This window comes from Coccomyxa subellipsoidea (genome assembly GCF_000258705.1).
Source record: "Coccomyxa subellipsoidea C-169, whole genome shotgun sequence".
Classification (NCBI taxonomy): Eukaryota; Viridiplantae; Chlorophyta; class Trebouxiophyceae; family Coccomyxaceae; genus Coccomyxa; species Coccomyxa subellipsoidea.
In genome coordinates, this window is record NW_005178039.1 from 2731086 (window position 1) to 2759024 (window position 27939).

At 54.3% G+C, this 27939-nt stretch overlaps 7 protein-coding genes across 7 annotated transcripts; 3 read left to right on the plus strand and 4 right to left on the minus strand.

The window, feature by feature from the left end:
* Positions 1 to 738: 738 nt before the first annotated feature.
* On the plus strand, positions 739 to 5664 carry COCSUDRAFT_61750 (hypothetical protein; the record flags this gene model as incomplete). The annotated part of the gene is made up of 13 exons (XM_005650035.1): positions 739 to 869; positions 1038 to 1151; positions 1429 to 1552; positions 1803 to 1922; positions 2279 to 2443; positions 2750 to 2977; positions 3283 to 3372; positions 3626 to 3779; positions 3963 to 4219; positions 4579 to 4712; positions 4884 to 4983; positions 5109 to 5176; positions 5445 to 5664. 13 exons carry the CDS (start codon positions 739 to 741, stop codon positions 5662 to 5664), a joined length of 1905 nt encoding a protein of 634 aa, XP_005650092.1.
* Positions 5665 to 7644: 1980 nt separating this feature from the next.
* On the minus strand, positions 7645 to 13653 carry COCSUDRAFT_65296 (hypothetical protein; the record flags this gene model as incomplete). The annotated part of the gene is made up of 13 exons (XM_005650036.1): positions 13427 to 13653; positions 12818 to 13300; positions 12643 to 12678; positions 12406 to 12549; positions 10809 to 12254; positions 10455 to 10631; positions 10273 to 10349; positions 9826 to 10094; positions 9374 to 9618; positions 9002 to 9103; positions 8588 to 8689; positions 8312 to 8470; positions 7645 to 8130 (listed from the first exon to the last, which is right to left on the minus strand). The coding sequence occupies exons 1-13, from the start codon at positions 13514 to 13516 to the stop codon at positions 7645 to 7647; spliced, it is 3816 nt and encodes a 1271-aa protein (XP_005650093.1). The 5' UTR covers positions 13517 to 13653.
* A 383-nt stretch (positions 13654 to 14036) lies between these two features.
* COCSUDRAFT_52915 (putative mitochondrial processing peptidase) lies at positions 14037 to 17372 on the minus strand (the record flags this gene model as incomplete). Its single annotated transcript, XM_005650037.1, has 9 exons — positions 14037 to 14666; positions 14826 to 14943; positions 15087 to 15235; positions 15453 to 15618; positions 15762 to 15872; positions 16119 to 16283; positions 16401 to 16616; positions 16805 to 16966; positions 17172 to 17372. 9 exons carry the CDS (start codon positions 17370 to 17372, stop codon positions 14446 to 14448), a joined length of 1509 nt encoding a protein of 502 aa, XP_005650094.1. The 3' UTR covers positions 14037 to 14445.
* A 782-nt stretch (positions 17373 to 18154) lies between these two features.
* On the plus strand, positions 18155 to 20004 carry COCSUDRAFT_65298 (alpha/beta-hydrolase; the record flags this gene model as incomplete). Its single annotated transcript, XM_005650038.1, has 6 exons — positions 18155 to 18211; positions 18304 to 18483; positions 18771 to 18856; positions 18982 to 19082; positions 19216 to 19391; positions 19527 to 20004. The coding sequence occupies 6 exons, from the start codon at positions 18155 to 18157 to the stop codon at positions 19638 to 19640; spliced, it is 714 nt and encodes a 237-aa protein (XP_005650095.1). The 3' UTR covers positions 19641 to 20004.
* COCSUDRAFT_46761 (hypothetical protein) lies at positions 20000 to 23140 on the minus strand. The gene is made up of 8 exons (XM_005650039.1): positions 22956 to 23140; positions 22700 to 22757; positions 22444 to 22532; positions 22224 to 22324; positions 21875 to 22081; positions 21577 to 21765; positions 21131 to 21342; positions 20000 to 20820 (listed from the first exon to the last, which is right to left on the minus strand). Exons 1-8 carry the CDS (start codon positions 23015 to 23017, stop codon positions 20572 to 20574), a joined length of 1167 nt encoding a protein of 388 aa, XP_005650096.1. The 5' UTR covers positions 23018 to 23140; the 3' UTR covers positions 20000 to 20571.
* A 529-nt stretch (positions 23141 to 23669) lies between these two features.
* On the plus strand, positions 23670 to 25111 carry COCSUDRAFT_46762 (hypothetical protein; the record flags this gene model as incomplete). Its single annotated transcript, XM_005650040.1, has 6 exons — positions 23670 to 23753; positions 23869 to 23982; positions 24074 to 24214; positions 24335 to 24460; positions 24569 to 24682; positions 24824 to 25111. 6 exons carry the CDS (start codon positions 23670 to 23672, stop codon positions 24893 to 24895), a joined length of 651 nt encoding a protein of 216 aa, XP_005650097.1. The 3' UTR covers positions 24896 to 25111.
* Positions 25112 to 25418: 307 nt separating this feature from the next.
* COCSUDRAFT_40763 (hypothetical protein) lies at positions 25419 to 27924 on the minus strand (the record flags this gene model as incomplete). The annotated part of the gene is made up of 10 exons (XM_005650041.1): positions 25419 to 25592; positions 25742 to 25936; positions 26076 to 26253; positions 26382 to 26536; positions 26697 to 26771; positions 26913 to 27039; positions 27153 to 27247; positions 27355 to 27510; positions 27629 to 27679; positions 27769 to 27924. 10 exons carry the CDS (start codon positions 27922 to 27924, stop codon positions 25419 to 25421), a joined length of 1362 nt encoding a protein of 453 aa, XP_005650098.1.
* Positions 27925 to 27939: the final 15 nt, after the last annotated feature.

Below are 27939 nucleotides of genomic sequence, written 5' to 3' on the forward strand. Positions count from 1 at the left end.
TGCCAATCGGAGAGTATAATTCGTCCTGGATCGGCTCGTCCGGGCAGCTTGATAGTGCGGACTTGAAAGGAGGGGAGGGTCAACCAGGACAGCAAAGTGGGGTTGGTCGCCAAAGGCGGTCATCAATGCTCAATCAACCAAGGGATGCCAATGGTTGCTTCAGTCGCCGGCAGCCGGGCAGGCGTTCATCCATGGCAGGGACAGAAGACTCCTGGAGCATGGTGGGACTCCGTGCTTTCGGAACAGTCTTGGACGATGCCCAGGCGATAGTCGATGCAGCACAGCGGTCGAATTGGTGCTGTATATTGTTTTTATCTTCAGCTCTTATTCAGATGACGGTTTCGGGCGTCTCATCCTGTTGATTGAGGTCGCTGGACTTGGTCTAAGTCGAACTGCTGTAGGGTTCTTCCGTGAGCTATTTCTTTGGTCTGGCAAGACCCTGGCATAACTTCCGTGTACCAACAATTCGTCGTAGTATTGGGCATCTATTTATGCAGACGCGTTTGTCCTGGAAAATAGCTTTGCCAGCTCCTTGACTCCCATCGTGCTGACTAGAAAGTCGTGCCAAGAAGGTCATGCCTTCTGATTTTGTCTGATTGGGATTTTTTCATCCGAGAGAGCCTCGGCTCCAAGTGGTATTTCCTTGAGATGTTGAGACAGCGTTTAACGCAGCAACCTTGACTTGATGAGGAAAGCTGGGTGTGCCTTGATGGGGCTGCTGCTTCAACACAGGGCTCCATGGCAGACCCGAAGACCACCCTTGGCCAGGGGGTCAAAATGCTGAAGGGCGGAGGGGGCATCTTCAAATCTGCGGCAGTCGCTGTCCTGAGGCTTGAGCGCAAGCTGATGACTACTGGCGACATCACAAAGTGCGCTGCTGACTGTGCACACGTACACACACAGCGCAATTCCCCTGCCCCTGTGGAGCGCAGCAGAGGATGCTGCGGAACTCCCTAAAGTCTCAACGAGTCTCAATAGACTTGGCATAATATTGCAGTAATGAGACTAGTCACCCAGCTTTATACTCTGTGGTGCAGGCTAGCGCTGGAGAGGCAGCACATAAAGTGCCAGGGGCGGACTCCAGAGGCCACCATGGCATCAGCCCTGTACACCGACGTGAAGCGCAAGGGCAACAAATCCGTGTTCACCAGGTACCAACCACCTCGCACGTTTCTGCCAAAGTGCTGCCTGCATTGCCCATGGTGCGACCATTGGGCTGTCAAGCACCCATCAAATGCAGACAATACAGGGCCCTGATGCATGCTGGTGAGTCATGGGGGATATTATTCCTCGCAGAGGTGGTAGAAATACTTAATTGAACACCAGTGTTAGTGTGGTGGCTGCAGATTTGACTGGCCGCCAGGTAGATCATGCAAGCCGTGAGTGGTGATTGGTAAAGGACTTGTCAAGGTGTGCTGGTGCATGCAGGCCACAGGAGGGGCTGTTTGGGCTGAGGGAGTGGGAGGACGAGGGATTTGTGCCGGATCCTGTGCCCGGCATCCCCCCTCCATCCGAGATCATCGAGCGGCGGCCGCGCAGCGAAGGGCCCCGAGTGCGCAGCCTCCCCTCCTATTATTGTCTCTAACAATAGCTCCATTGCACGGTCCTCGCAGGAAATTCAGGTCAAGTTATTTTTAGGCAGCCGTCAAGGACAGAGCCGAGACAGACTGGTTCAGACCAACGTGCATATCATCCACAGAAATTTGGAGCTGAGCAATCGGCAGACAGGACATGCATGACCCATGAATTTAGAATGATACGGTGCATGCATGCAATTGTGAGATGTCTTGATGGCTGTGCAGACGGTGCGGCGGCTGCACAGATACATGCCCGGCAGGAGCCCTGAGGATGGGGATGAGGAGTATTCTGACCTGGGTGACTCACCCTCGCGAGGAGCCTCCGAAGACATCACCGACTCCCCGGTGAGCACGCCTGTCCTCCATGCTTAGCGCAACCCCTTATAAACCAGCATCCAGAGCAACCTGTCCTCCCTAAGAGGTTCAATCGACCTTCCTTTGCAGCATGTGCATGCTCTGCCTGGTCAGATATCCTGCCCTGTCACTGTTCAATGCAATATCAATGAAGTAGTATCGCTGTGTGTACAGTGAGCACAATGCCCACGGTGAATTGGGTCTTGCTCGGATCTGGCAAGTCCAACCAGGGGTAGCAGTTTGCCAGTCTTCAACTGCAGCCACCTGCAAGCACACCTTGTGTGTTGTCTCTCAACAGGAAAGCCAACCAGAAAACCAATAATTATGATGCTGAGTGTGCTTGGCAGAGCCCGCTGTTCCGGGCGCAGAACCTGCATCCGCTGGGCGTGCGCTACAGCGGGGTCAAGGCAGGGGCGCTGCAGCTGCTGGGAGACGTCTGCATGACGCCCCTACCCATCAACGCCGACTTCCTCGAAGCCGCCGGCTCCACCGAAGCCAAACCGCCGCAGCTCGTGCGCTCACCTTCTCCCCTCCTTTACAATGCTTTTCATGCACCTTTAGCCCAGGATGCACACAAGAAAAGAGAACCCAGATGCCTCACACTCCGTGTGTACCTCTGAAGGTGTTTCCCCCAACACCCAGTATTGTGGCATGTGTTCCTGTTGCAGTACCACCCCTTTTGTCCACTACAAGCAACAACAGCAGGAGTCAGATTGTTCTCAGTCCTGGATATCCATGACATCCTTCAGGTGCATGCAGAGCAGCTGCGTGTTCAGATTTCTCCAATCTTGAAGATGCATGTCATATTTCGCGCGCAGGCGAAGCAGCAGCGGGGCCGGCCAGAGCCGTTGAGCATGGACGGGGCAGCAGGACTGGCGAGCACTCTCAGCAGCCCCCTGCGCATGGACAAGCTTGCAGTCTTCCACGACATGGTGACCAGCCCCGAGGGCGTCGCGCGACTGGCGGCTGCCGCGTCGCCGTCGCCCGACTCCGGGCCGTCCACGCGACGCAAGCGCCCGCGGCTTCTGCTGGACGTCCCAGCTCTGGTGAGCTGTGCGCACGCACCTGCTTGCCCTTTAATGGCCTGCCTGCGATGAAGATCTGTACACCGCCACGCTGCACAGCATGTCTTGAACTGTGGGAGTTTGCCCAGGGCATAAAGACATCAAGGATTTACAGGAATATTGCAGTCGGTGGTGTAGGTACCATTTGCATGAGCGTCTAGATTTGCATCGTGCAGCATGCTATGTTGAATGCCCATATCACAGTCCTGAGATGGGTTCTCTGTGAGATAGGTGTCAGTGAAGTGTATTGCTGGGCTGAGCTGAGCAGCAACTGCTGGCGTGTGCAGGACTCTGTGGATTTGGAGAAGGTGGGCAGCCTGACCAGAGCTAGCCCCGCCACAGCCGCCCTCTTCGCTGGCTTCCTCCCCTCTGCACAGGTCAGCCCCACAGCTTCATTATCATGCTTAGGATTTTGCTTTCTGGAATCACACTGAAAATAAGTGCCAGCATGGCCTAGGCATCTTAACAGCTGTGTTGAGCCTGTCGGCGAGCAAATGTAAGGTGCACGTCGCTTTTGTGCCCTTCACAGAGCCCAGACAGAAAGGTGCGCACCTCTGATGTCTGTAATGCTCTAGAGATCCATTGCTCTGAAGATCTTTTCTCAAGCATTGCGATTTCTGCGCACTGCAGGTGCTGCCTGCGCCGCTGTACCTGAGCCCGCCGCAGCTGTCGGCGCTGTCTCCGCTGCCCTTCGCGACGCTGCACCGGCCGGAGAGCGCGCAGCGTCCGCTCAGCGTACCCTCCGTCCTATCCACCCCCAACATGATCAGCCTCGCCTTCGCAGGTGCTCTTTTCTGGCGCAGCACCTTTCCTGCGCAGCTCCCTCGGCATGCGCCCACTCAGAGCAGAAACACTTTGTCTGCTTGTAGTGTGCATTGTCATACAATATACAACAGCCGCAAGATTTTCTCCTTCACAGCAATGTGGCTGAAATGGGCAGACTGAGGGTACCTGTCATACTTGGCAGAGGCGGACCTGTTTCCCGAGGGTGACATGCAGCCCTCCGGCCTGTCTCCCTCGGGCAACAGCCGCGGCGGCCCGCCAGCCGCCGGCCGCCCCGCGCCCCACACGGCGATCCACCCCCACCGGCACACCCCCGTCGCGCATTTGCCGCCGCTGAGCCCCCTCACGGCGCTGCTGCACGGCGCTGCGCCCGGCAGCATCCGCGAGGGTGCACTGAGACACGACCGGCCGCCGCCGCCGCTCATGCTGCCCATCTCCCAGGTGCGCGCAATCAAGGGAGCATTATTATTAATCTCACCACACACTTTTTTGGCCAAGAGGGCAGTGCGTCCAAGGAGTATAAGGAAGGTAAATCTTTGTACTCCCCTTGGCGCAAAGCTCTGCCGTGAAATGTCAGTTCCTTTGCCAGAACCTTTGCAAGTCATGTGAACCCGCCAATAAGTGCCAATTCTGGAAATTGTAATGAGAGGCATCATTCCCATGCGGCAGAAGAGCGGGAGGCGCTGGCTTTCCTGTCTAGCAAACCTTGCGTTGCTGACGGGGTGTGGTGATCTTGGAAATTTATAGCCATGTCAGCATGCCCATGAGAAACATGGTCTGACCAAGATTGGCGCTTGCAGGAGCCGGGAGACAGGAAGGCGGGCGGCATGGTGCCCAGCAGCAGCGCTGTAGTCAAATCTGAGCCAAAAGAGCAGGAGTATTACCGCGAATGGCTGCCCAACCCACCCCAACAACTCCAACAGCACCCGCCCAGGTGCTTACTGCTGTTTGTAGTTGGAAGCAATGGCAGGGCCATGCCATAAATGATCACGTACTTTACTTCGCCTCTACCTGGGTCTTGCTGAAATAAGCACCTTTTCAGATTTCTTGCGCGGCACATGTATCGTTTGGAGGCACTCTGAGACTGTGTGTCTGTGGGGGACAGCCCTCTTGGCGAGAGCAGCACGCCGACAACGGAGCGGCTGAAGCGGATAGAGGCCAAGGTGCAGCAGATGGAGGCCAACCTGGGAGCCAACCACCCCCAGGTACCCACCCCCATCCACCCTCCTTACCATGCAAAGCACCCTGCCTCCTCACTGGGGCCCTTCAGGGCGTTGAGTTGCATTTGCTGTAGAAGAGATGCTGGACGTGGATGTGACATCTGCTGCAGGTGGGCAAGGCGTGGCTGTACCTGTCTAAGGCGTACCAGAATTTCGGCAGCAAGGGCAACCAGGCGGAGTACAAGGAGAAGAGCGAGGCCGCCCTCTTCAGGCACGGTCCTCTCCCAGCTGGCCCTCTGACAACCTCAATATGCAAACAGCTCCTGCTTTCTCTCAGCCTTGTCGGCAATGCCCTGATCCCCACACATGACTGTGATGAAAATTCCTTCCAAGATGGCAAGGTCAGTAGATGTCTAAGCCATCAAAGAGGGTCGGCGTGCCTTGATGTCAGTGAAGCTGAGGTGGCCATCCCTGTTCAATCTAACACTGGGTTGGCGTGCATGCAGGTCCTTCCAGTGCATGCGCGCGTGCTCCTCGCTGTGCACCGCCTTCTTTGACGCCTACCCGGCAGCTGCACCGGCCCTCGCGGCGGCGCCGGCGGCCGGGGACGGCGACTTCGCGTACCTTCTCGGCAACATGCGCTCGCACATGCCGCCCACCACTGCAGGCCAGCAACCGCAGCCGCACCAGCAGCTTCGCACGACAGATAAAGGGCGGCAGGCTTAAGGATTGACGGTGTGCAATGCGATGAGGACATGCAATGCAATCAGGACAGCCACAGATTACAAAACTAGTTATAGCAGAGGTAGGCAGGTGGGCAATCGATCTATGGCTACAGCAGCTGTGGAGAGGGTGACAAAGCGTGCTGGAGCTGTGCATGCATGCAAAGTTAGACAGAGTTAGAACAGCGGTAGCAGCTGAGACAGCTGGCAGGCCTCTTCTTTTGGACCTAGACCTAGACCTGCAATGCAATTTTGGCAGGCATTCATTGTAGGAGGCGTGTAGGCTGAAAGGGCTTGTATTTTGCCTGGAACATGTGCAGGCCATCGTATTGATGGTATCAGAGATTCCGTGCGCATGGTGCTTCTGTGCCTGCTCATGCGTTGATAAATTGATGTTGCATGCAAGAGTGTCGCACACCTAATAAACCTGGGCGTCAGGTAATGATTTGCAAGAGATTGAAGACCATTGTTCATCTTCAGGAATTGCCGCTTCTAGAAAATTCCAGAAGTATTACTCAGTGGTGAATTGTCCTGGCCAGTTCGCAGGGAGTTTCATGCATACTGGGAGGCAATAGATTTTTATACAGGGTTGCTGGAAGACCGCTGCTGAAGTAGCAACATGCATGGCCAAGCTGGAGATCAACGCTATAAATGGAAACCTCAAGTGCTGTTGATCTTTGCAAATTGCCATTGTTCGATGCATGGCCTTGATAAACAATGACTCAAAATTCATGGAAAATTGTAAGCATGGGGTTCCATGATTGTACTTTGAGAGTGACCAACAAAATTACAAAACCAACCTTGTATTTCAGCCTGTGGTATCTACATTATCATGGAAACCCCATTATTGCATCAAGCCCAAGACTCCATCAGGAGCCTGAAACTCTGGGTTGAACGGGCACAATTCATCTGGATTAACTCAGCCTGGCCCTCACGCTCATCATTGCATCGGCAGTGGCCGAGAGAAATTCTTCACAGCACACCGCTATCGAGCGTGGGCCAACATGCTCATATCAGTTCAGGTTTGGAAATCCACCAATGCTTCCAAACTCTTCTGCTGTTCTTGGCTTCGCAATTTGGCCCGGTGCACGCCGTTGCACCCTGGACATGCAAGAAATGAGGGAGGTAGCATATCTGTGAGCGTGTGCATTGACACTCGATGCACTATATAGTAAAGGCAAACCTGGAAAAAGAAGTGCACATGCACAAGCATTGCCATATGCCATAGGGCAAGTAATTTTTGATTGCTAGCTTCCACTTAAATTCTCATCTCTCCGTCTTTTGACACTTTCTCATGCATGCAACCCTGATTCCAATGTAAATCTCTACACCTATTTGTGGTCTTGGAAAATCAATAGCCTGGCAAGACAACTACGTGGTGTGAAATCTTGCAGCTCATCAAGCTACTTCAGCATTGCGAGCCATTATAGCAGTCGCAAGTTCAATTTAAGCGATGCAATTGAAAGTATGAACAGAGAACACACCACCAACAACGTGCGCCTTTTGACGGACGGTCCTTCAGCAAAGGTTCTTGACCAGTCACACAAGCATCCACAGTGACTTTCATGGCCTGCTAATAATCCGGCCTCTGTGTAGCTGAATCTCATCTGACCTCTAGAATTTGACCAAACAAATCTTCTGCTGACTGCAGACTGCAGAAACAAGGCCTAGTTCACCAGTTGCTTGCGTACCCTGCTGCTATGGCTCTGCGCGCCTTAACACCCCATACATAGGCAGAATCTCCTATCATGGCCATGCGCAGCTGACCTCACACTCCTCTGGAGGCTCTCGTCTCTGGGAGAAACGACAAGAAGCTGAGCATTCTCAAGGTGGAGGCCAGGACAAAGCGCTCTCAAATGGCACACAAACACCGTGGGCAATGGCTTCCGTTGGGAATGCAGGGACAGCCTGCTGCACCGCCTTCCTACTCTCTACTTCGCTGGAGCCTCATCTGTTGAGAGCAGCCCAGGGTATCACCCACGCCTCACTTTGCCTCCAGCTCATTTACCTGTCCATTTGCCACGGGCTGCACCGCCGGCGCAATCTCGGCTGCCTTGCCCGTCTTGGTGAGCCCATTGGCCAGGGCCTTTCCGCCCCCAACCCCGTTGGCCACCCCATTGGGCTTGTCCTGCAGCTTAGCGCTTTCCAGGCTGGCAATCATTCTGGCAACCGCGCCATTCTTGCCGGCAGCCGCCTTCGGCGCCGCGCTGACTTCAGCGGCGCTGGAGTCGCTGACATCGTCGGGCACATGCGGAGCCACGCCGTTGGGCAGGCTGTGCGCCTCGGCAGGCTCCGCGGCTTCAGGGGCGGTGCTCTCTGGCGCCGATGTCGCTGCGGGCGACTCCGCGGTGGAGGGTGCAGAGGCTGCGGCTGGCGTGGGAGCAGCAGGCTTGCTGCTCGGCTGCGGCAGTGTGAACTCTGCGGCGTCCGCCGACAGCTCGATGCTCCGCCGGGAGGGCGCTGCGGCGGCCTGAGGCACATGATCATACAAGCACACATAAGTATATTGCTGTTGAAGGTACTGATGCACCGTGAACACCAGGCACTCTGCCACAGGGCACACACGCCCACCAATCAGCCATTCAGAGGTTTCACAGTGTCTGCCGCTTGACAGCAGGCTACCAGGCATGCCACACGGCAAGGAGGCTCACCTCAGTGCTGTTGGGCTGCCTGCTCTTGCGAGGGAAGGCATCGGCAGACAGGCCCGCGGGTGCTGGTGCAGGCTTCTTGGGGTGCGCGTGAGCATCCATCTTGCCATTCACCGGTGCGCGAGCCGTGGGTGCATTCCGGTGCTTTGCATGGTGATGCCTCTGCAGCGAGCATACAGCACAGGGACCTCAAGACACTGCGCAAGACCGTGGTCATCATGCTATTCTTCTCAGGTCTCAAAAGAGTCAAAGACCTGTAATGCTCAGCAGACCGCGCACCTGCTTGCTGTGCAGCCTGTGGTCGTCGTGGGGCACGCGATACCGCTCGTCTGCCTTGAAGTCCTCCAGGCTGTGGAAGCGCTCGTCCAACAGCTCCTTCAACTGCAGCGCACAATAGAAGTACGGTGTAATATAAGTGGTAGTAGCTACAGTATACATGCACATTGTCAAGAAAAAGAAGACCCACTTTTATATACAAACTAAGTATACCATATTTAATTGCACAACTAGCCTTAAGGCTGCTGCTGCCTGACAGGGTTGTCGGAGGGAGGCCTCAGAACAGATCTTGGTAGAAAATTGTATCTTCAGGGGCGAGAAGCCTCGGAATTAGCATGGTTGGAACATCATCGGCCAAGAACCCCCACAACACAACAAAGCGGTCAGGGCATGTGTGGGAAAGGCCCCAAACCACACCTTTGGATTGAGCTGGACGGTGCTGTCCTGGGGGGTGCCAGGGCCGTAGTAGAAGAAAGCCCACAGCTTTTCGAGGCCATAGATGCTGCCTGCCTCCAGGTCCTGCAAAGGTGCAAGCAGACTGTAATCAGAAAACCAGAGAGGGGTAGTGATGACTTGCCTTGAAGCCCGACATGTATGTCTTGATAAGACTGGCGATCTCATGAGTCAAGTTGCATACAGCATGATTGCCACGCCAAAGGTGTCCTTTTCGGTAGAGCTACCCTCCATGACTTTACGTGTTTTCAAGCCCAGATGCATGCATGTTCTTTTGACCATTTTTTTCATGAGTGCAGCTTGCTGAAGGACTGGCGAGCTTTTGAGAGGGCTCACCAGCAGGGTCTCCTGCTCAAAGTCGCGGTAGAGGGCGTCGTCAAAGCTCTGCTGCAGGCCGTAGCTGTAGAACCGGAAGAGGCACTCGCGCCCGTACTGGTACTGCGCGGCCGCGTCCTCGGCAGCGTACCTCCGGAACTCAGCGTACAGGGCGGGGCAGAAGCGGTCCCTCAGGAAGTACAACCAGAAGCGGAACAGCGTGTTCATCTCCTCGCTCTTCCCCACACCTGCACCCACTCGCTCCGCTGCATCAGCGGCAGCGCCCTAGCTGACATGGCACAGAACCTTGCATGGCATTGCACGCCCCTCTTCTTGCCTCACACCTACCTCAAGGGCGCAGATAATTTGATGCTTACCATGCTTGAATGCAGATCGTTTGCATCTCTAGGTTTAAAGAGGGGTCCTATTTATTGTCGCTGTCCCTAAACCCACGAAGAACATGCACAACGCACCTTCAGAGACGCGCTCCTCGAGACAGGCCAGCTTCCAGGCCGGGTAGCGTATGGGGCGGAAGCCGCTGTCCTGCAGCAGGCGCGCAGTGGGGTGCTCAAACTGCTGCATGACGCTGCCGGTCAGGCTGTGCGAGTAGCTGTAGGCCGACGTGCTCAGCATGCTGTCCACGGGCTGCAGGTCGCGCGCATGTGCGCGGTCGGCCGTCAGCCACCCCACGCCGGAGATGGTCGGGTGATCCGCGGACGGCGTGCCTGTGCCAACCAAGACACTGTGTCAGCATGACACACACCTATCACCAGCGCGAAGGTGAAAGCAATTACACTGGTCTGGATCGCTCTCGATCCTCAATTTTTCAGATGAATACCAAGCGGGGCACCCTACTACATGACATGCAAGGCAGGGATGCATTGTTTCATGCAGGGACAGCCTGTGCAGGGGGTGATGACGTGCCTGCTGCGGCGCGCACTCTGGTGGGGTAGAATCTCACGACTGCCTCGGGGTCCAGCTTTTCCCCGCTGCTCGCCTGTGCCACCACCAGCTTTACTTAGTCAACTCGACAGCTACTGTGTGAAGAGACAGGTGCATCTGCAAAAATCTGTTAGTCATAGAGCATGGCTGTGAGACACACCTGTGCTGACGCGTCATGCTGGTCATCAGACGAGCCAGCATGGTGCTGCCCGGCCGCTCTGTCATGGCGGGAATGCTTCACAACGATCAAGTCGCCCAGTTCCTCTTCCGACATCTGGGCCTCCGCAGATGACGTGGCAGCCTCCTGGCTGCTCGGCTGCGCTGCCTGTTCATGCTCCTGCACGATTCACAGGCTCATGAGGTGAGCCACCCAGGCCAGCACCGCCATGAAAAGTCCAACTGTGAAGATGGTGCCATGTTGTCTGCCAGAAGCAAGCCCTTTTGGAAGTCCTCGAGCAGCTCGGCGAGGGACAAAGTGCTGACAGTAAAGGCAAGCTTGGCCAAAGGAACGCACCTCATCGAGCTGGAAGACATCGTCCTGGCTGGGCTGCACAGAAGCAGCGTCAGACTCGACATCCTTGTTCCCTGCTGCGCTCGCTGCCTGTGCGGCTCCGCTCGGTCCTTGCCGTTGCGCATTTGACGCGGCTCCCTCTGCGGCAGCCGCCGGGTCCTGCGCCGCGTCTGCCGGGCGCTCGTGCGCCGAAGCCGCCATTGGCGTCGCCGGCTGCGAGGCCGCGGCGTTGTTCCGCCGGCCGCCGCTGAAGCCCGCGCCGCGTCGGTCCATGCCGCCGCCGACCGATACGGTGCGCAGCACCGGCGCGGCCGGCAGCAGTGCCGGCGCGGTGGCGCCTGAGGGCGAAACCATGGAAACGGTGATCTTGGGCGCGCGCACGGAGGCGTCGCGCTCCTCCTCGGGCAGCACCCAGTTGCGCCAGGTGTCACGTGCGCGGATGGACATCTGGTCGGCGCTGGTCTCCACGACCGGGGAGCCTCGCAGAGCGCGCAGGATGATGGCGAGGTCGGGCGTGAGCATGCGCACGCGGTTGAAGGAAGCGATGACGGCGGTGGGGATCCAGCCCTCGCCGTCCATCTTCTTGCGCAGGAACATGTCCTTGCACAGGTTCTCCACGCTGAAGTAGTACTCGATCTGGCGCCGCACCGCCTCCTCAATCTGCCCCAGCGACGGCGCGTTGACGGCCGGCGTCACCGGGAGGCCGTAGGCCGTGGGCGGGTAGTACATCTGGCTGACCGTGGGGAAAAACAGCGGCTGCTGGTAGCCCTGCAGCTGCGCGGCGGTGTTGTACACCGGCGCGCCCGAGCGGTTGATGTACCCAAGGCTCGCGCCGCCGTTCCCCCGGCCGCCCTTGGCGCGGCGGACGCCGTCCGAGCGGTTGCTCCAGCTGCGCTGCTGCTGCTGCTGCTGCTGCTGTTGCTGAGAAGCCTGCTGCTGGGAGGGCTGGTCCTTGCGGACCCAGTCCCTGAGGGAGACATCCTTATCGGATGCTGCTTCCTGGTCCGCCAATGAGCGAGTCTGCCGCGCGCCGGCGGCACTGCCTCGGCGGCTGCCCCGCTGCTGCGAGGCTTCCCGCGTCGAGGCCGGCACGCTTGTGATGCGGCCGCTGAAGGCGATGCTCACATTGTTGCTGGGATCAGACGAGGCCGAAGGGGCCCTCTCAATGTGCTGTGATGAGGTGCTGGACGGCTCGCTGGAGGCTGGCAGGCTCTGGGGGTCGATGGAGACCAGGGGCTGCGCCAGATCCTGCCCATGCGAGCTGGCAGGCGCGGAGGTGGATGCCGGCTGAGCCTTCTCAGCAGCGGCAGGCCCCTTCTCCGGCTGCGGCTTGGGCTCTGGCAGGCGCGGAGCAGGTGGCTGCGCTGGGGCAGCAGGCTTCTGGGCCTCAACATGGTTGGCAGCAGTCTCGAGGGCCCTTGGCACAATGTCTGGCGCCCTCTGGGTCACCTGCATGCACACCAGACATACATCATGACTGCCGGGACATTGTCCTGTGATCGCTTGCGAATGATGATGTGCTTGACAGAGCATGTAACAGTAGATTGCAATCTTTTAACCGTGGACAGCAGTGCGCAGCCAGGTTGTAGTGCAGTCTCACCTTTCGAGAGAGAGGGGTTGTTGGCGCCGATATCGACAGCTTTTTCTTCTGCGTCCCCTTTGCAGCGCCCAGGGATGGCCAAGCAACAGCTTCGCCTGTCTGACTCAAAGCCACGGCCGATCGTGGGATCTCAGGAGATGTGGGCTGCAGAGAAAGGACCAAATTGTCAGCCAGTCACTATTCAGGCAGTACCAAACGAACATACTACCAGAACGGAAAGTGTCGATGGGTGCTTACCACGATTTTCCAGGCTGGCTTAAGAGGCTTTCGTTCCTGAGGACAGCACCATCGGCAATATTCAGAACACCAACAAGAGAACATGCATCGTGCAGCGTCCGCTGTGTTATTCCGCCTTGTAACACATCGCCAAATTTCAAAATGCATGCAAATGATCGATGTTCAGGCATCTCACCTCCTTCCGTGGGGTGCACTTGTCTTCCGTGCTAGCAGCAAGTGCATCCTCCCCTTTCCTGTCCGTTGGAGACCCTTCGCTGGGCGCCGATGCAGCAGATGGCGCGGAGGAAGAAATAGGAGGTACAATCGGAGGCACAGTCTTCACGTGAGCAGGGCCTCGGCCACCATTCTTGGCGGCGTTGTTGATGCTGGCCGAGGTGCTCGAGCCGTTCCTGCCTGGGGCCTTGACGGCACCATCAACCGGTCGATGTTGAGACGTCGGCGCCTCTAGAGAAGACGACTGTGCATGTACGGGAGAATCCTTGCTGCGCGCTGCCTGGCGAGGCTCCTGGCTCTGAGATGCTTGCTTGCTGTTTTCCACAAGAGTAGCTGGCCTGATCCCAGAATCCTTTCCAACCACATCCTTAGGCTTTGGTTGCTGCCTGACAATCTCAGCCCAAGGAGATTTCAGGGGAGGTGGAATGGGGGCTGGGTCCACCATCTGCAATACCAAACAATCAGTGACTTCCAAGCACACTCAGGCATAATCTGTACAGGGATCGCGCGATCAGGCAGGGCAATACGATGAAATGCACATCATGAAGGGCCAATATGCGAGCCGTATCACCTTCTTTGCAGGTGGAGCTTTTGGAAGCTCAGACTGAGGTGTCCCATCCTGTGTTGGTGCAGCAGCTTCCTCTTTGACAGAGGTGGCCATCACTAGTATTTGAAGATTCTCAGATTATAAGGAGCCCCCACAGGGGCATCGCACACACGCTAGCAGATTAGTTGCAAATCAAAGGCAAAAGACAATAACTTGCAACTTTTACTGCTCGTTCAGACACTATCAAATGCGCTTCCCAGCAAAAGCCAATAGCCCCAATGCTACACGTACTTTCCTGAATTGCAAGAATGGGTAAAGCTACGAGTGGAATCTGGGAAGCCACTGTTGCTTTGTGGCACGAAGATTGGATTGAGGGACCCTATCTGCCGTGCGAGTCTGTTTTGGCTCGGACCAGTCGCCCTCAAGTCGAGCGAGTGTTTTTGTGCATGCAGAGTCGTGTGTGAGACTGAACACCACTAGTGCGCAGTGGATGCCACTAAGAAATTCAATTCCTGTGCCTCATAAATCGTAACATGCCGAATGCTGCCCTTCTTGGTGTGTATGCGCGCGCCCCCGGGGCTGCTGGGCCAGTGGAATATTAATATGTGGCAGCTTCAAGCAGTTGTTGAACAATGATCACTAATGGCATTGATTACACATCTACGGTAGCTTGCCCCAGGCCTGAATCCATCTGAATAGCGATGGAATGCATATGCCTACAAGCTCTAGATCTAGTTCGAGCAAGCCAAGCCAAAACCACTCTCAAATATTTTTGTTTCTATTTCATTAATGTGCATCATGATGATCATGATGACAGCCGCTCCGTCACCGTTACAGCGTCACTGTGACGGTGGACGCTGCGACATGGTGGACTTAATAGGCATACTTGACAGGGAAAAAATTTACTGGCCCACGAGGGCACAATCCATGCATATCAAGTACGGTTCTCCCTTCCCTCTGCAACTACCAAAACCGCTTGCAGAAGTCCGGCAGGCCACCAAGAGGCAAAATTCACAAGGGGTGTCATCTGCACGCCAACACGCCTAGTAGCGCAGCCAGTAGGTGCGGCGGCGGAACCAGTTGTAATCTGGCAGCGTTTGGGTATCCCCCATGGCAGCGATGGCCAGCTCCTGGTCATAGATGAACCGCGACGCCACCTCTTTCACCGTCTCCTCGTCCACCGCGTCAATGCGCGCAAACAGCTCTGCCTTGGGCACGCGACGCCCGTACACCAGCAGCTGCCTGGCAATGTCCTCCGCCACTCCTGCAATGAATACATCACACCATGAAACACTCGCCGAACGTTCCATTGCACAGCTGCAGGTCGCCAACGGGTGCCTGCTGTTGGAAAGCTCCATCAAATCTCAAGATTATTGATCCCAGAAAAGTGTGGAAAAGGTGCATTTAAGGGCAGGGAGCCCACCTCCAGGGCCGTCCTGGGAGAACAGGATGGAGGCCTTGAGCTGGTTGCGCGCGCGCACCACCTGCTCCTCGGAGGCATTGTAGATCAGGCTGCTCATCTCCCGCATTATGCACCACGCCTGTAGCAAGCTCCCAAACTGTCAAGTGACCCCCAAACACACCAATTCAACCATGCCTTTCCCGGTGAATGGAGCTCCATGACTGCCTGGCTGAATATGCCTGTCTGCACAGGATGTTTATGCAGGTCAGTCTGGGAGCTCACCAGGTCATCCACAGGCTGGCTCTTGGGGTCTGAGACGGCATAGACGCCAAAGAGGCCGGTGTCGTGGTAATTGGTGTTGAAGGCCATGTAGGAGTGTGCCAGGTTGTTGGTCGCCACTCGCTGCGCCATCATGCTGCTCATGTTACCGCCTGCACCAACACACCGCACACGCTCACCCGCTGCAATGTTTCAAATCACCTGCAAGGCAGCCCTTTCTGCCTTCATTGGCGCTTGATCTGTGTTCATGTTTATATTTCTTTTGGCTTACTTCAAGCTGAGTGCGGGGACGCATACACTAGTTTGGCCCACTGTCGGCATGCACAGCCCAGCGTTTATGCTTCAGAGAGCAAGAGGTATCGGCCGAACCGGCGCCGGCGTTTTTGTTCCATGCACCGATGATGGACTGGATGACCATGAGGGGGATGGCGTCCGGGTCCGTCCACGAGGCGCCCTTGAAGGCCAGCGCCCAGTGCAGCAGCGGCAGATCCGGCTCCCGGATGCGCACGTCCGAGCCGGTGAAGTATGTCGGGGACTGCGCACACAGATCTCCCTTTATACCAGCAAAGAAACAGTAACCATACATTTGCATGCACAGGGATCCAGGCGCTGCCCATCAGCTTTCTGCACATATCATGTAAAGAATTTGATGAAAGGCTTGAGGTCAGCTGACGGCACCTCCTTGACCAGGTCGCTGGACGTCAGGGGTGTGGTGGGGAGCTTTGAGAAGGCCTTCTCTGACAGCTCCACCAGCTGGCTGTGATCTATGGCGCCAGCTCCCGACACCACCTGCAAGGCACATGAGTGTCAGCAATCCGTAGACACAGCAGGACTTCGCCATCAATGGAAACACAGAACATGTGGCTGGAACATTGGGTGACAAAATGTGGTAATACCACCTTGTATCCTCGAACATCAGGATAGCATATGAGCTACATTCAATACATCCATTGGCACCAAGCGACCAAGCAATTGATACAGGTGGGTTAGACTGATGCAGGCTAGAAACAAGCGTGGTATTGTGGATGGGCCTACCATGCGGGGAGCGGTGTAGTGAGTGGCAATGTAGTCTGCAAGATCCCCTCGGGTCAGGGTCTTGATGTTGTCAGCAGGCCCCAGAATGGTGCGCCCCAAAGGTGTGTGCTGGAAGGCTGTTGCATGCAGATGGTCAAAGACAACCTCCTCTGGCACGCCCTCAACCTGCCATCATAATAAGCAAATCAGGATATGCCCATGCAAGGGGAGATGTGCGTTTTTCTGATGCCATGCATTCCAGGTCATTTCGCATGTTCCATGAAGGCACAAAAACAAGCATACCTCCTGCATTTCCCTCAGGATGACATTGCGCTCCCGCTCAATGGCCTGCTCATCCAGGTCTGAGTTCTGGAGGATGTCACTCAGGATCTCAACAGCCTTGGGCACATCCCCTTTCAGCACCTTTGCGTAATAGCAGGTTATTTCCCTGCTTGTGTATGCATTCAGGTGCCCGCCCATGTTCTCGATTTCCACCTCCAGCTGCTGAGTCGTCCGAGACTGTCACAGGCAAATGAAAAGTCAACACGGTTGAAGAGCAAATAATGCTGTACAGTGTGCTCCGCAGCTCTGCAGTACCTTCTGTAGTTGCTCTGGCCTATGCAGTCGCTTGGCCTGGGCAGGGAGTCAGGATCCAGAGCAGTATGAGCATTGTGCCAGAAGTATGAATCGAAGTACCACAAGTTTACCTTTGTGCCCTTGAAGGCCATGTGCTCCAGGAAGTGGGCTGTCCCATTGTTTGCCGCATTCTCGTATCTGCTGCCAGCATCGATCCAAACTCCCACGGTTGCGGTCTCCGCAAATGGTGTTGTCTCAGATGCCACTCGCAATCCGCTAGACAGAGTCGTCACCTGGTGGCAACAGAAGAAGTGATGAGAAGAGCATATAAGGTCTGTTTGCGAACAAGTGGCCAGCATATTCCTCATACTGGCAACGCAAAAAAAATATCTTTGTGTTGTTCTTGTGTTCTGGACCACATACGCAGCACCTTGAATGCTAAGAGGATTAGGTTTCAGAGATGCCACTGTGGATCTTCAGGTGGAGCATGAAGCATACCGATGTGTCTGGAATAGAACTAAGCAAAGGCGCATAGGTTGTTGGCTGGGGAACAGGAGATGCAAATCTAAGAAAAGGTGATTCGTCTGCCACCGCCAGCTCCCCAGGGGTCAGCTGGCCAGTTGGCTGGCTGAACGCCCGCTGGCCAGCAGGCCACAGCGAACTCTGGCGCCGTGCCAGTCTCAGCAAAGACCGCTGCATGGCTGCTGCTGTCTTTCACACTGCTGGAGAAGCATAATGATCGTGTGAAAGGCACACCAACGGAGGGAACGCCCAGACTGTGTCGTAACCGGCAAAGGCCCAGATCAGCATGGCACAATCATGCAGATCTCTCTGAGAGACTTTCACGTAAGGTAGTACACGCCTCTGAACACGATTCATGCAAGCATTCAATTCTGAAGCTTTCTAAGTTATTATACGCATTGAAACAGGCCCTGTAGAAAGTAAAGTAATCGTGATGGTGACACATCACATCAATTTCGTGCTGTAAGACAGATGCTATTTATCCTATAGTCGCACAGCTGGTCGATATATATTTTTAGGAATCATCTTCTGGCATCTCTTTGCGAGTATCATAGCTCAGCCTCCCGACACCTGAGTACTGGGAAGGCACGGAGAAGCTGATAGATGACAGCGACCGAGACCGCGACTGTGGTTGATCCTTCGCCAGTTCAAACTGTCATTCCATCGTACTTTGACTCCAAGAGAAAGCCCAGCCTTTTTGCCCAAGAGCCGAAGTCAGAAGCTTTGGGACCGTCTGGTTTCCATGACTCCTTTGTTAATGGACAGGGGCTGCGCGTTGCGTCTTACTATTGGCCAGTAAGTGACAGTCATGCAAGATTAAAATTATAGAGATTCCATCCTGGTGCTGCAACATTGATGGCCGTTTGTTCTTCTCAACCACCCTGTGCGTAGCCCCACCATACTGTGTGCTTGAGGATGTGAGACTCTGCAATCAGGCACAACAATCACCAAGGGCGGTGATGCTCTTTGTGCATGGTCATGGCGCCTACCTCATGCATGAGCTCCTAAATGTCCCGGTACGTCTGAGATTTTGTCCAATGTTTTGGCGCTTGTTTTGCTCACTGTCACTGCCAACCTGTACTTGATACTGGATGATGCCGGCGTGCAGAAAGCAGGAAAGCCTCCAAAGTACAAGGACTCCTGGGTTGAGAAACTGAACCAGGAGGGCTTTTCAGTCTGCGGCATAGACCAACAGGGCTGTGGCTTCTCTGAGGGACTGGAGTGCTATGTGGACCGTTTTGATCACTACATCGATGATGTCTTGCAGTTCGCCAGGTTGCTACCCATCGTCGGTTCCTTGTATGCGATTGGTTTCCATGGCATATGTCTTGCATTGTGGTTGTGCAGGGAGTGTCAAGGACTCGAGCTTACTGTTTTTGTTCCAGGTCGCTGGCGAGATGCAGCACACCTGGCTTCAATGATGTCCCGATTTTCATAGCGGGCTGCTCGCTGGGTGGTTGCATATCAGTCAATGCCATCCACAGAGAGGTGCAGTTCTCTGTTGCAGTTGCATGTTCGAGAGGCGTCACATGTTTTCACTGAGTGTGATACAAGTGTTTTTGGCATTTATTGCAGGCCCAGTTGTTTGTGGGGGCGATTCTCTTCGCCCCGATGCTCTCCCTGGAGCGCGCCTCAAAGCACGGCCTCAATTATTACCTACGGTGAGTGCCTTGTTCGTCCCTGCATATAACAGCATACTGGTCCCTTCTTTTTTGTGCCCCTTCCGCCTTCTTACCATGCCTCCATCATGACCTGGAAATGATGCTGATTGTAATGTCCTGCGTAGACCTCTGGCAGCGCTTCTGAGCCGCATCTGGCCCACACTGCCGGCGGCATCCACCACGCGCAACCACCTGTACCCAGAGCTTCAGTCCTTATGGGATGCTGGTGAGAAGTCTGCACATCAGGAAATGCTTCCTCCTGCATCCATGTAAATGTATTCTTGTCGCTGGCGTTGAACTACTGTATCTGTCGAGCACTATTTGCTGTTGCAGATGGCTCACAGAATTGTGTGATGCAGACCCTCTCTGTTGGCACGGGGCGACGCGTGCTCGCGTTGCAAATGAATACCTGCTGGCGACAGAGGCAGGCTTGAAGGAGATGCCTTCCTACACATTCCCCTTCATAGTGTTCCACGGTGCAGATGACACACTTACGGACCCAGACGGCTCTCGTACGCTATATGAGAGGTCACAGGTGAGGAAATCATTTTGTGCTTGTCACTCACATGCAGTACTTTTGGATTGCTCTGTTTTGCTGTATTCTGGGAGCTTGGCTGCCCACTTTCATGATGCCTTGAAAGCTTTTAGAGATGGAGGTGGTGCTGTGCAGACCAAGGATAAGACATTCCGGCTCATAGAGAAGCGCTGGCATGTCCTCCTGAAGGAGCCTGGCAATGCAGAGATCCTGCAAGAGGTCATTGCATGGCTGAAAGCACGCACATGATGTGCAACTGCATAGCGCACTTTGGAACCGGCTGTTGTCCAGCAACCAACTCCGAACTTGAACAGATGTTGGTGGGTATTTTTCCCTGCAATGCACTGAGGACTATGGAGTGAGCCGGCATGTGCCGCACAGGCCCGACGCGCAGTGTTTAGAAATGAAGGATATATTTTAATTTCCTTGTAGGTACTATGGTACTATCAGTAACATCTGGGATGAATTTGCCTGCCAGTTTATCTTGTAGTATATGGCAGACAGCTGTAGATCATTCCCTACTCATGTCTTGAACCCACTTGATGAAGAACCCTTCGCATAATGTATTCTCGGTCTTGTTGGCCGCTCAACGTTGTAAGCCCAATTTTGATTCATGCAACAATCATGTATCGTTACACAAGTGATGAGAGACAGGCACAGGAACCTTCAGAGGCTATGCATGCAGTCATCAGCATGCAGACTGCGCAGTCATCATCACCACAGAATGTTTCTGCCTACAACTCTCTGCCAGTACACATAATAAACATATGAGACAATCTTCTGCTCTAGATCAAGGCTCAATTACTTGCATGCTGCCTCATTTCATTTAGCCTCATCACTACGCCGTTCATCGGAACAAAGAGAGCAGATTGCGCAAGCAGCTTTCCACAGAGCCATCGTCACATGACTATGTTTCCTTGAATGTACACAAATGGAACAATTTCTCTTGTGGTTTTCTTCAAAACAACACTCACAAAATCACTATGTCCCTCCAGAACAGTATAAAAGCAACCGCTCGCTCATGTCCGTTCCAGGGGTCACAAAGAATCTCCCCAACAATGGTACTACAAATGTACAGACTCCATCTGGCACTGAGATCAAGATTCCAGTCTACCATGCCCCTCAGATCATGGCATAACCGACGCCAGGCTCCAGGCACTCTTGCCGCTCATGCAAGGGATCAAAAGTCGCTGTTGTACACGCAGACGAGGCCCGAGGTGGTGAAGGGCGACCTGCAGAGAGGGCACTCCGGCTTCTGGTTGTGCCAATCGGCGATGCACTGCCAGCAGAAGACGTGACCACATGGGGTGGCGGTGGGGGAGGTACGCGCGCCCAGACAGAGCGCGCACTTCTTGTGCGGGGGGACCTCCCCCACGTCCCCCGCGGTGGCCATCGCTTCCATCGGCGCCATTTCCCCGTCGCCAAAGTCCTGGACGTTGGGCCAACACAGCATGCTTAATACACGTCCTCAATACTGCCGTCTGCGTGGCCCTTGAGCTTCAATAGAGGTGGTGAGTGCAGAGACGATTCCCCGGGGGGCCTTCTTGAGGTAGTATTTATATTTATATACAGCGACAGCAATGGCCTACACAGATGATTGAGGCACCAGGAAGTCTGCATGCAAGTTCTAGAAAGTTCAATTTCGACGCAGCCATTACTCATATCTCCTGCGCTACGCTCTGCATTGATGTCTGCATGCTTCATCCTCCACAACAGCGAGCTGGAGGGAACGCACACACCTGAAGCACCACGGCTGCTCGCATGGCTTTACTGGTGTGGGCGCCCACATCAGCATTGCGGTCCAGGCCGGCAGTCTGGCCCAGTGAAGCAGTCAAGTTGGACAGAGCCCATGAGCCGGCGCTGATGCCCAGCTGCACAAACAGCAGCACTCCCAGCAGATGGTATGACGGCCGTCGCTCAAACAGCTTGCCCACAAATATGTAACGAGTGCCTGAAAATGCATGAAGGATACTGTTAGGCGCAGCCATCGCTCATTTAATCAATGCACGTGCCACCGACAGCAGATCAATGTTATGGCTATTTGTCGCTGTGTTTGGAGGCATTCAGGGCAAAAACCTTCTAAGCGCTTGCCCTGCTGCAAATGGCACAGCCGCAAAAAGGACTCTACCTGACACATGCAGGTGTAAGACACAATTTAAAAGGGTGCAAAGTGAGGAGAGGGCACCTGTGGCTCGCTTGGCCCAGTGGTAGTACACGCCGTAGAAGTAGAAGAGGGCCAGGTGCAGGCGCACAGCCACAGGCGCATAGCTTGCAAGGACTGCCCAGGCAGGGCGCCACTTGAATGCAATCGACACCGCCTCCTGCCGCGCTGCAGCCGCCCACGCTCCCACCCTATTCCAGGATCCCTCGCCTTCTGGAACACCACATTGGACAGTTTAGCAGCAGTGCATGGCCACAAGGAATGTGAGAAAAGAGATTGCACGCAGAATGAGCTGCATAGAAAAGTGGGTTGAAATATGTACCTGCTGATGCTCCGGATGGGCGGGGGTCTTCCCTAGAGGGTGGGCTGTCTGTGGCAAAGCGGGGGGTTTCAGCAGACGAGGTGCCCAGTGCACCGTCAGTGCCGCCGATCGCAGCGTGAGACAGGTGCTCTGCCAGGTAGGGCGCCATCTTCTCCAGTAGCACCAGCAGAGTACGCCTGGCCACTGATGGCGCAACACCAACCGGACCTGCACAGATGTCCAACATGAGCTCTTCTAAATTTCTGAGAAACCTGACTTGTCTAGACCTCATGCCTGGCAACCTGGGGCTGGTCAGCGCTCGGGTGTGGATCGGTAGTGCTTCAGAATTAGCTGGACAGCGGGGACAGACCTGCCACTTGGATGATGTCACAGTACTCTTCGCCCAGCGTCTGCAGGCCTACGCCGGTGGTGAGCCCCGCGTACAGAAGCTCAGCCACCAGTTTCACCTCCCTGCAGCAATATACGGCATTCAGAAACATGACATTGTCAACAGAGTGGCGGCAGACAGGTGGGCTTCCCACAGCAGCTGGCCAAGTGGGTGGCCATAAACTTTTTGGCAGAAAGCATACCTGGAGTACTTCAGGGCTTGGCGGGGACCCAGCAGGCGACGTACAGCATCATGGCATGCATCTGTGAGGTGCTGCAGGTATGACTCATCCTGCAAGGCGCGAGGAAGCACAGGCCAGTCAAGCAAAAAGCGCTGGCCACCAACAAGGTTATAGCAGCAGATGATGCGCCAGCAAAATTGGAATTTCGAAGATGCTTCTGCAGCTCAAAGGAAAGAATATCAAGTGCTTCAGAAGAGCAAATTTTCTATTGCCTCACCTTCTGTGCTGCTCGGACGATATCAGGCTGGGCTGCAACAGGGAACAACCTCGGAACCCTGAAAGCAGAGCAAACCATAATTCATGCTTGCTAGTGAGACCCATAAAATACAGGCTAGAAATCTGGGCAAGTTGTGCAAAGTTGTGCAGGCTGGTGAGAGCCCTTGAGGATCAGTGTGCAGCTTCTCGGCTGCAAATGCAATGGCCAGGAGCATCCCAACCACTTTCTATATAAAAATTCCAGGCAATCAATTCACCTGCTTGTGCTGGCCTGGCCACCCCGATTTGTGGTGGGCTCAGCAACGCTGTCGTGATCCATCCTCGTTGCGTCTTCGTCCTGAGACGGTCGAACAACAACAGCCCCGAAGAACGAGGAGGCAGTGATTTTACAACCGAATGTTCCTGCCCTCCTAGCGGGCACAGCACAACGCCTAGAAGCCAGGCAGGAATAGCAGCCTTGCTCTCGGCACGGAAATTCTTGATGAAGATCTTGACACATTTCCCTTATTTTGAGGGTGCTGAATATAAGGGGTTTAGTTAGGGTTGGCACATTTGCGGATCAGCCCAGCAGGATGCAAAATGTCTTCTTCTTTCTGGTTCTATCATGCAATCTTTAGTGCAATAGCTACTGTTAAGCATCTGGCTCAATAGGCACACACATACTTGTCACCTGGGGATTATCGAAGCGCTTATTGGAGGCATGCAGACACTAGGCTTGGACAGGCCATGCTTGCATCACTCGGTTTCTTGCACTGCAAATTTTTCTTCTAAAAGAAATATATCTTCCGCTGCAGCCATCCAACACAAGCGGAGACGCCAACGATGTGCTGGGAGTGCAGAAGCAGGACGGCTGAACGTACAAGCGGTGAGCTGGGACCTTAGCAAACTTTATGCGTGACTATCTTGTTGAGTCATTGCATGTATAGGATCTTTCAAGACACTAGCTTGACAGATCGTTGCTGTTGCAGGTCATGCCTCAACTGCAAGGAGATGCTACAGAGCAGACACCTCCTGACCTGCCTTCCTATCTGTTCAAGGAGCGCATTGTCTACTTGGTGCGTTACTGAAGATTTCTAATTTGTCAGTGTGCGCAAGCTGCTCCTGCACGTTCATGACGATCGTCATCAGAGTCTTTAGCCAGCTGCTTAATGACCTGAACTGGACTCGCAGGGGATGTCTCTGGTGCCTGCTGTGACAGAGCTGCTACTCGCTGAGCTGTTGTACCTGCAATATGATAACCCGACACGGCCAATCTTCATGTACATTAACTCGGCAGGCGTCCAGGCAAGACATCTGTGCTTCCTGCTTGTTTCTTTGTTGCCTGCTGCACTGAGGTGCATCATGGATGTTCACATCTCTGCCTCTGCCTCTGCAGAAAGGAGGAGACAAGTTGGGCTACGAGTCAGAGGCGTTCGCCATCTATGACACCATGAAGTACATAAAGCCAGAAGTGCACACGCTTTGTGTTGGTAATGCCTTTGGGGAATCTGCTATGCTTCTAGCAGCTGGAACACCGGTGCGCCATGCGATTTTCCACTTGCCCTCTTTCTACATACCATTGTGAACTTGACGTCTTTTCTCCAGCGTGTCTTGTATGAGGATTGGAGCTCTTACGATGGAAACTGTTCATGATCAGGGCAAGCGCGGCGCTCTCCCCTCCTCAACCATCATGCTTCGGCAGCCCATGCAGAGATTTGCGCAGATGCAGGCCTCTGACATTGACATCTACAGGAATGAGCTTCGCAAGACGAAGAATGAGATCGTGCGTGCTTCCCTAGACTCCCGTCCTGTCCTGCAAGAGACAATGGTTCCCGGCACCTACCATGAGCATGATCGCAAGAAGATGACTCCTTGATTACTTTACCCGCAGGTGCATCTCCTGGGGAAGCACATCGGGAAGGATGCTGATGAGATCGAGCGTGTCATTGCACGCCCAACATACTTCAACCCATATGAGGCTGTTGACTTTGGCATCATTGACTCGGTAAGTTTCCAGCCTGCCTGGCAGCTCTGTTCGTGACATTTGAAATAGACGCTTTTGTTTCTTCAATATCCTGCAGAGATCTTGTGAGCTGCACAAGACATGATTATACTGAGTGATGATCTTGCCATGTCGTGTGTTAAGGTCCTGGAGCCAAATGAAGAGGTAATTAGGCAAGTTGTCAGAGACAGCGCTCAGAGGAAGGCTCCCTTGTGAGAAAAGAGCCAGAGAAGGGCGCGCGCGTCGGCGTGCCAGCAGACATGCCTCATGCTTATCTTGACTCTCATCCACATGCAAATCTGCATGGCAAATGCCTTGTGTGCGCCTGTTTCCCAAATTTTCACCGCATCGCCTCCTGTTGGGAGATGCCCTGTCTTGCCGGTTGTCACGGCAGGACACACATCATTGGTGTAAGGACAATGCAGTGCATGCACTGAGAGCTCGTTTCCCAATGCATTCACGCTGGCAATTATTAGCATGATATAAGTCTTATTAGTGCATTCACCAGGTTCTTCAGAGAGCCCGTGGTTCGATACTCATGAGGTGATCAATTTACCATCTGTGAGACCGTCTGTAATGTCTTGTAATGTGACATTGCAAGACCCATTGCTACAGTCCTTGGTCGAATCACACTCAAAGTTTGATGAATACCTGGTGGTACACTAGAGCTACATCAAAGTTACAGAAAAGCAAAATTGGCAGCCTCGCATGCAAAACCTCCTTTGCATGTTGGCCGATATCAGGCTTTCTTCTTGCGCTTCCACTTAACCCTGTCCTGCTTTGCATCGCGCCCGTGAGCCATGCCATTGTGCGCTCCCATTTTCCTCACTTTCACCACCTGCTGCTGGCCATCGCCGCAGCTGAGCTTTACCAGCTTCTGCGCCCGCCCCAGGCTGTCCACTCCCTGAGTTCCCTGCCATCCAACACGGAAGGGAGTCAGGGATGTCGAATGCAAGACTTCCAGATACAGTAAAGGAGCGCCATGCAACCACGTTATCTGGCCAATTGAGCACCAAGCAAACGCTTCGAACAAAGGAATTTTGAGCAGCACGGGGAAATCACCTGCAGCTCCTTAAAGGCCAGGTTGGCATCCTGGGGGTTGTGGAAGACCAGCAACACTTTCTTCTCCGTGCTGCAGTCGCCCTCCACTCTCACCAGCGGCGGTGCTGAAGCCGGCAGCAGGCTGCACAGGTCAGCCTCCGTCACTCCTGGCGGCAGCCCATGCGCCAGCAACTTGCACAGCTGTTCCTTCGGGACCTGCAATGGATATTACCTCAGCCATCAACACAGTTCAATATAAACAGTGCATGCATGCACCCAGCCCAGAACCCCAGCCACACAGAGTCACACAAAATATGCCTTGTTAGAATTCAGGGCGAGTTCAGCTTGCGTTTACCTTGACGTTTGGAGGGTCGAGGACCAGGGTGGGCCCATGCTGCATGAGGTGCTTGGCCAGCTGGACAGCTGCCACAGCATCGTCCTTGCAGTCATGGGGCGACCCCTCCTGCCGCAGCACCCTCTTGAGCAGCTCCTTGGACAGATCCGCCAGGGAGGGCACGCAGCTGGACAGGTTCCTGCACCCAGCAAACCTCCTTCACATGCCAACTCGGTTGTGACTGATTGACAGCTTGCAGCAGTGCATTGTCAAGACCAAGCTATTGGAGGCCATCAGAAAAAGAGGTAGGGTAGAACGACAACTTACCTGTAGGATATGAGCAGGGAAGTGTCGATGACAGGTTGGTAGTCTATGCGCAGGGCGCTCAGATCATGGTGCAGTGCATGGCCCACAAGGATTACGTTGTCTTTGAGCAGATCTTTCAATGCCAATTGGGCATCCCTGCGCCTATGTGTCACGCCCTGCACAGAGCATCATAAAATCTAGATGAGCAAAGCGGAGAGACACCTGCAAGCATCTCCCCAGGAGTCCAGGACCTCCACTCCTCACATGGACAGGATTACTGACATACAGGGTTAATATGTGGCAGCACATGTTGCCATCAATGGATCTAGAAAGCACCTCAAAACTTGCAGCGGTCAAGCCAGTGATGTGCGTTCGGAAGTCCAGGATCCGCTTCTTGGGCTTCACCATCATCTGGCAAGAATTAAACCATCAGTCATGGATGACTCAAATACACAGAAGCAAGCACACTATGCATCTACCGTAAACATCCTCACTGCCGCGGGTGAAGTCAGCAAACAATGGTCCTGTAACACTAACTTCCAAGCAACGTACATCCAAAACGTCTTTTCCATTCTCGTCCACAACGCAGACTCGTACAAGGGCGCGCGAGTCGACAGCTGTCTCGCACATCTCGCAATCCAGACCGTAGATAATGGGTGCGCTGCTCTGCCCCTGCCTTCTACGCAAAGCATCACAGGAGAGTTTCGGGCAGTGTAGCCTTGTTTCGTGAGAAGAATGCTGCTTGCAAAAAAATCCTGGAAGCTTGTAGCCCGTCGGGGGTAGCAAATGCACCTGGGAATGCGACACCAGCACTTGTCGTAGGATGGCAGCGAGTACAGCTCCTTGAAACGGGGGTGCTTCGCTGTCTGGGTGACCAGATCATGGACCTGCGATATCCAATTATCTTCTTTTTTAGCAGACTGAAGACTCAAGGGCTCAAACAAATCTCAATTTCAATTCTGTTCTGAGATCAAATCAAGGGTGGGCCTCTCACCAATCCAGAGCTCTCTGCCGGGCCACCGCGATTCTCACTGGAGGACTTTGCAAGAGCCAGTCGCTCCGCCTGTATGAGCTTCTCCCACTCCCTGTGCCGGCTGACCATTTTCTGGTCGCTGCCCTTGTCCAATGAGTTCACAAACGCTGCCAGGACCTGAAGAGGTAGCCCACAACTGACAGTCTGGATGTCTTTCGAGCTACACTTTCATATACCACAAAGAGCATGCGCTGGGCACACAGCGAAGGCTACTGAAGAGTCTACGGATTCACACCTTCCAGTGGTGCTGTGAAGGGTCCTGAGAGCGAAACTTGGGGTACTTAATCTGCACATACAGCGCTTTTCAGATCGTGGATCTCAGGCAGTTCTGGCAAATATAATACAATACAAACAACAATACAGACAGCCAAATACCTTTAAAAATGTCTTCCAATCCCCAGAACTCCCCTCGCTCCCAAGCTTCTGGCACTGCTTGACTAAACGAATGAGGACATTGCGGTCCTTCTCGGTCCAGCACGATTCTTCACTGCTGTCCAAGTCTTTTCGTTTCCTCTTCTTTATTTCTGTCATTTTTACTTGTTGGGG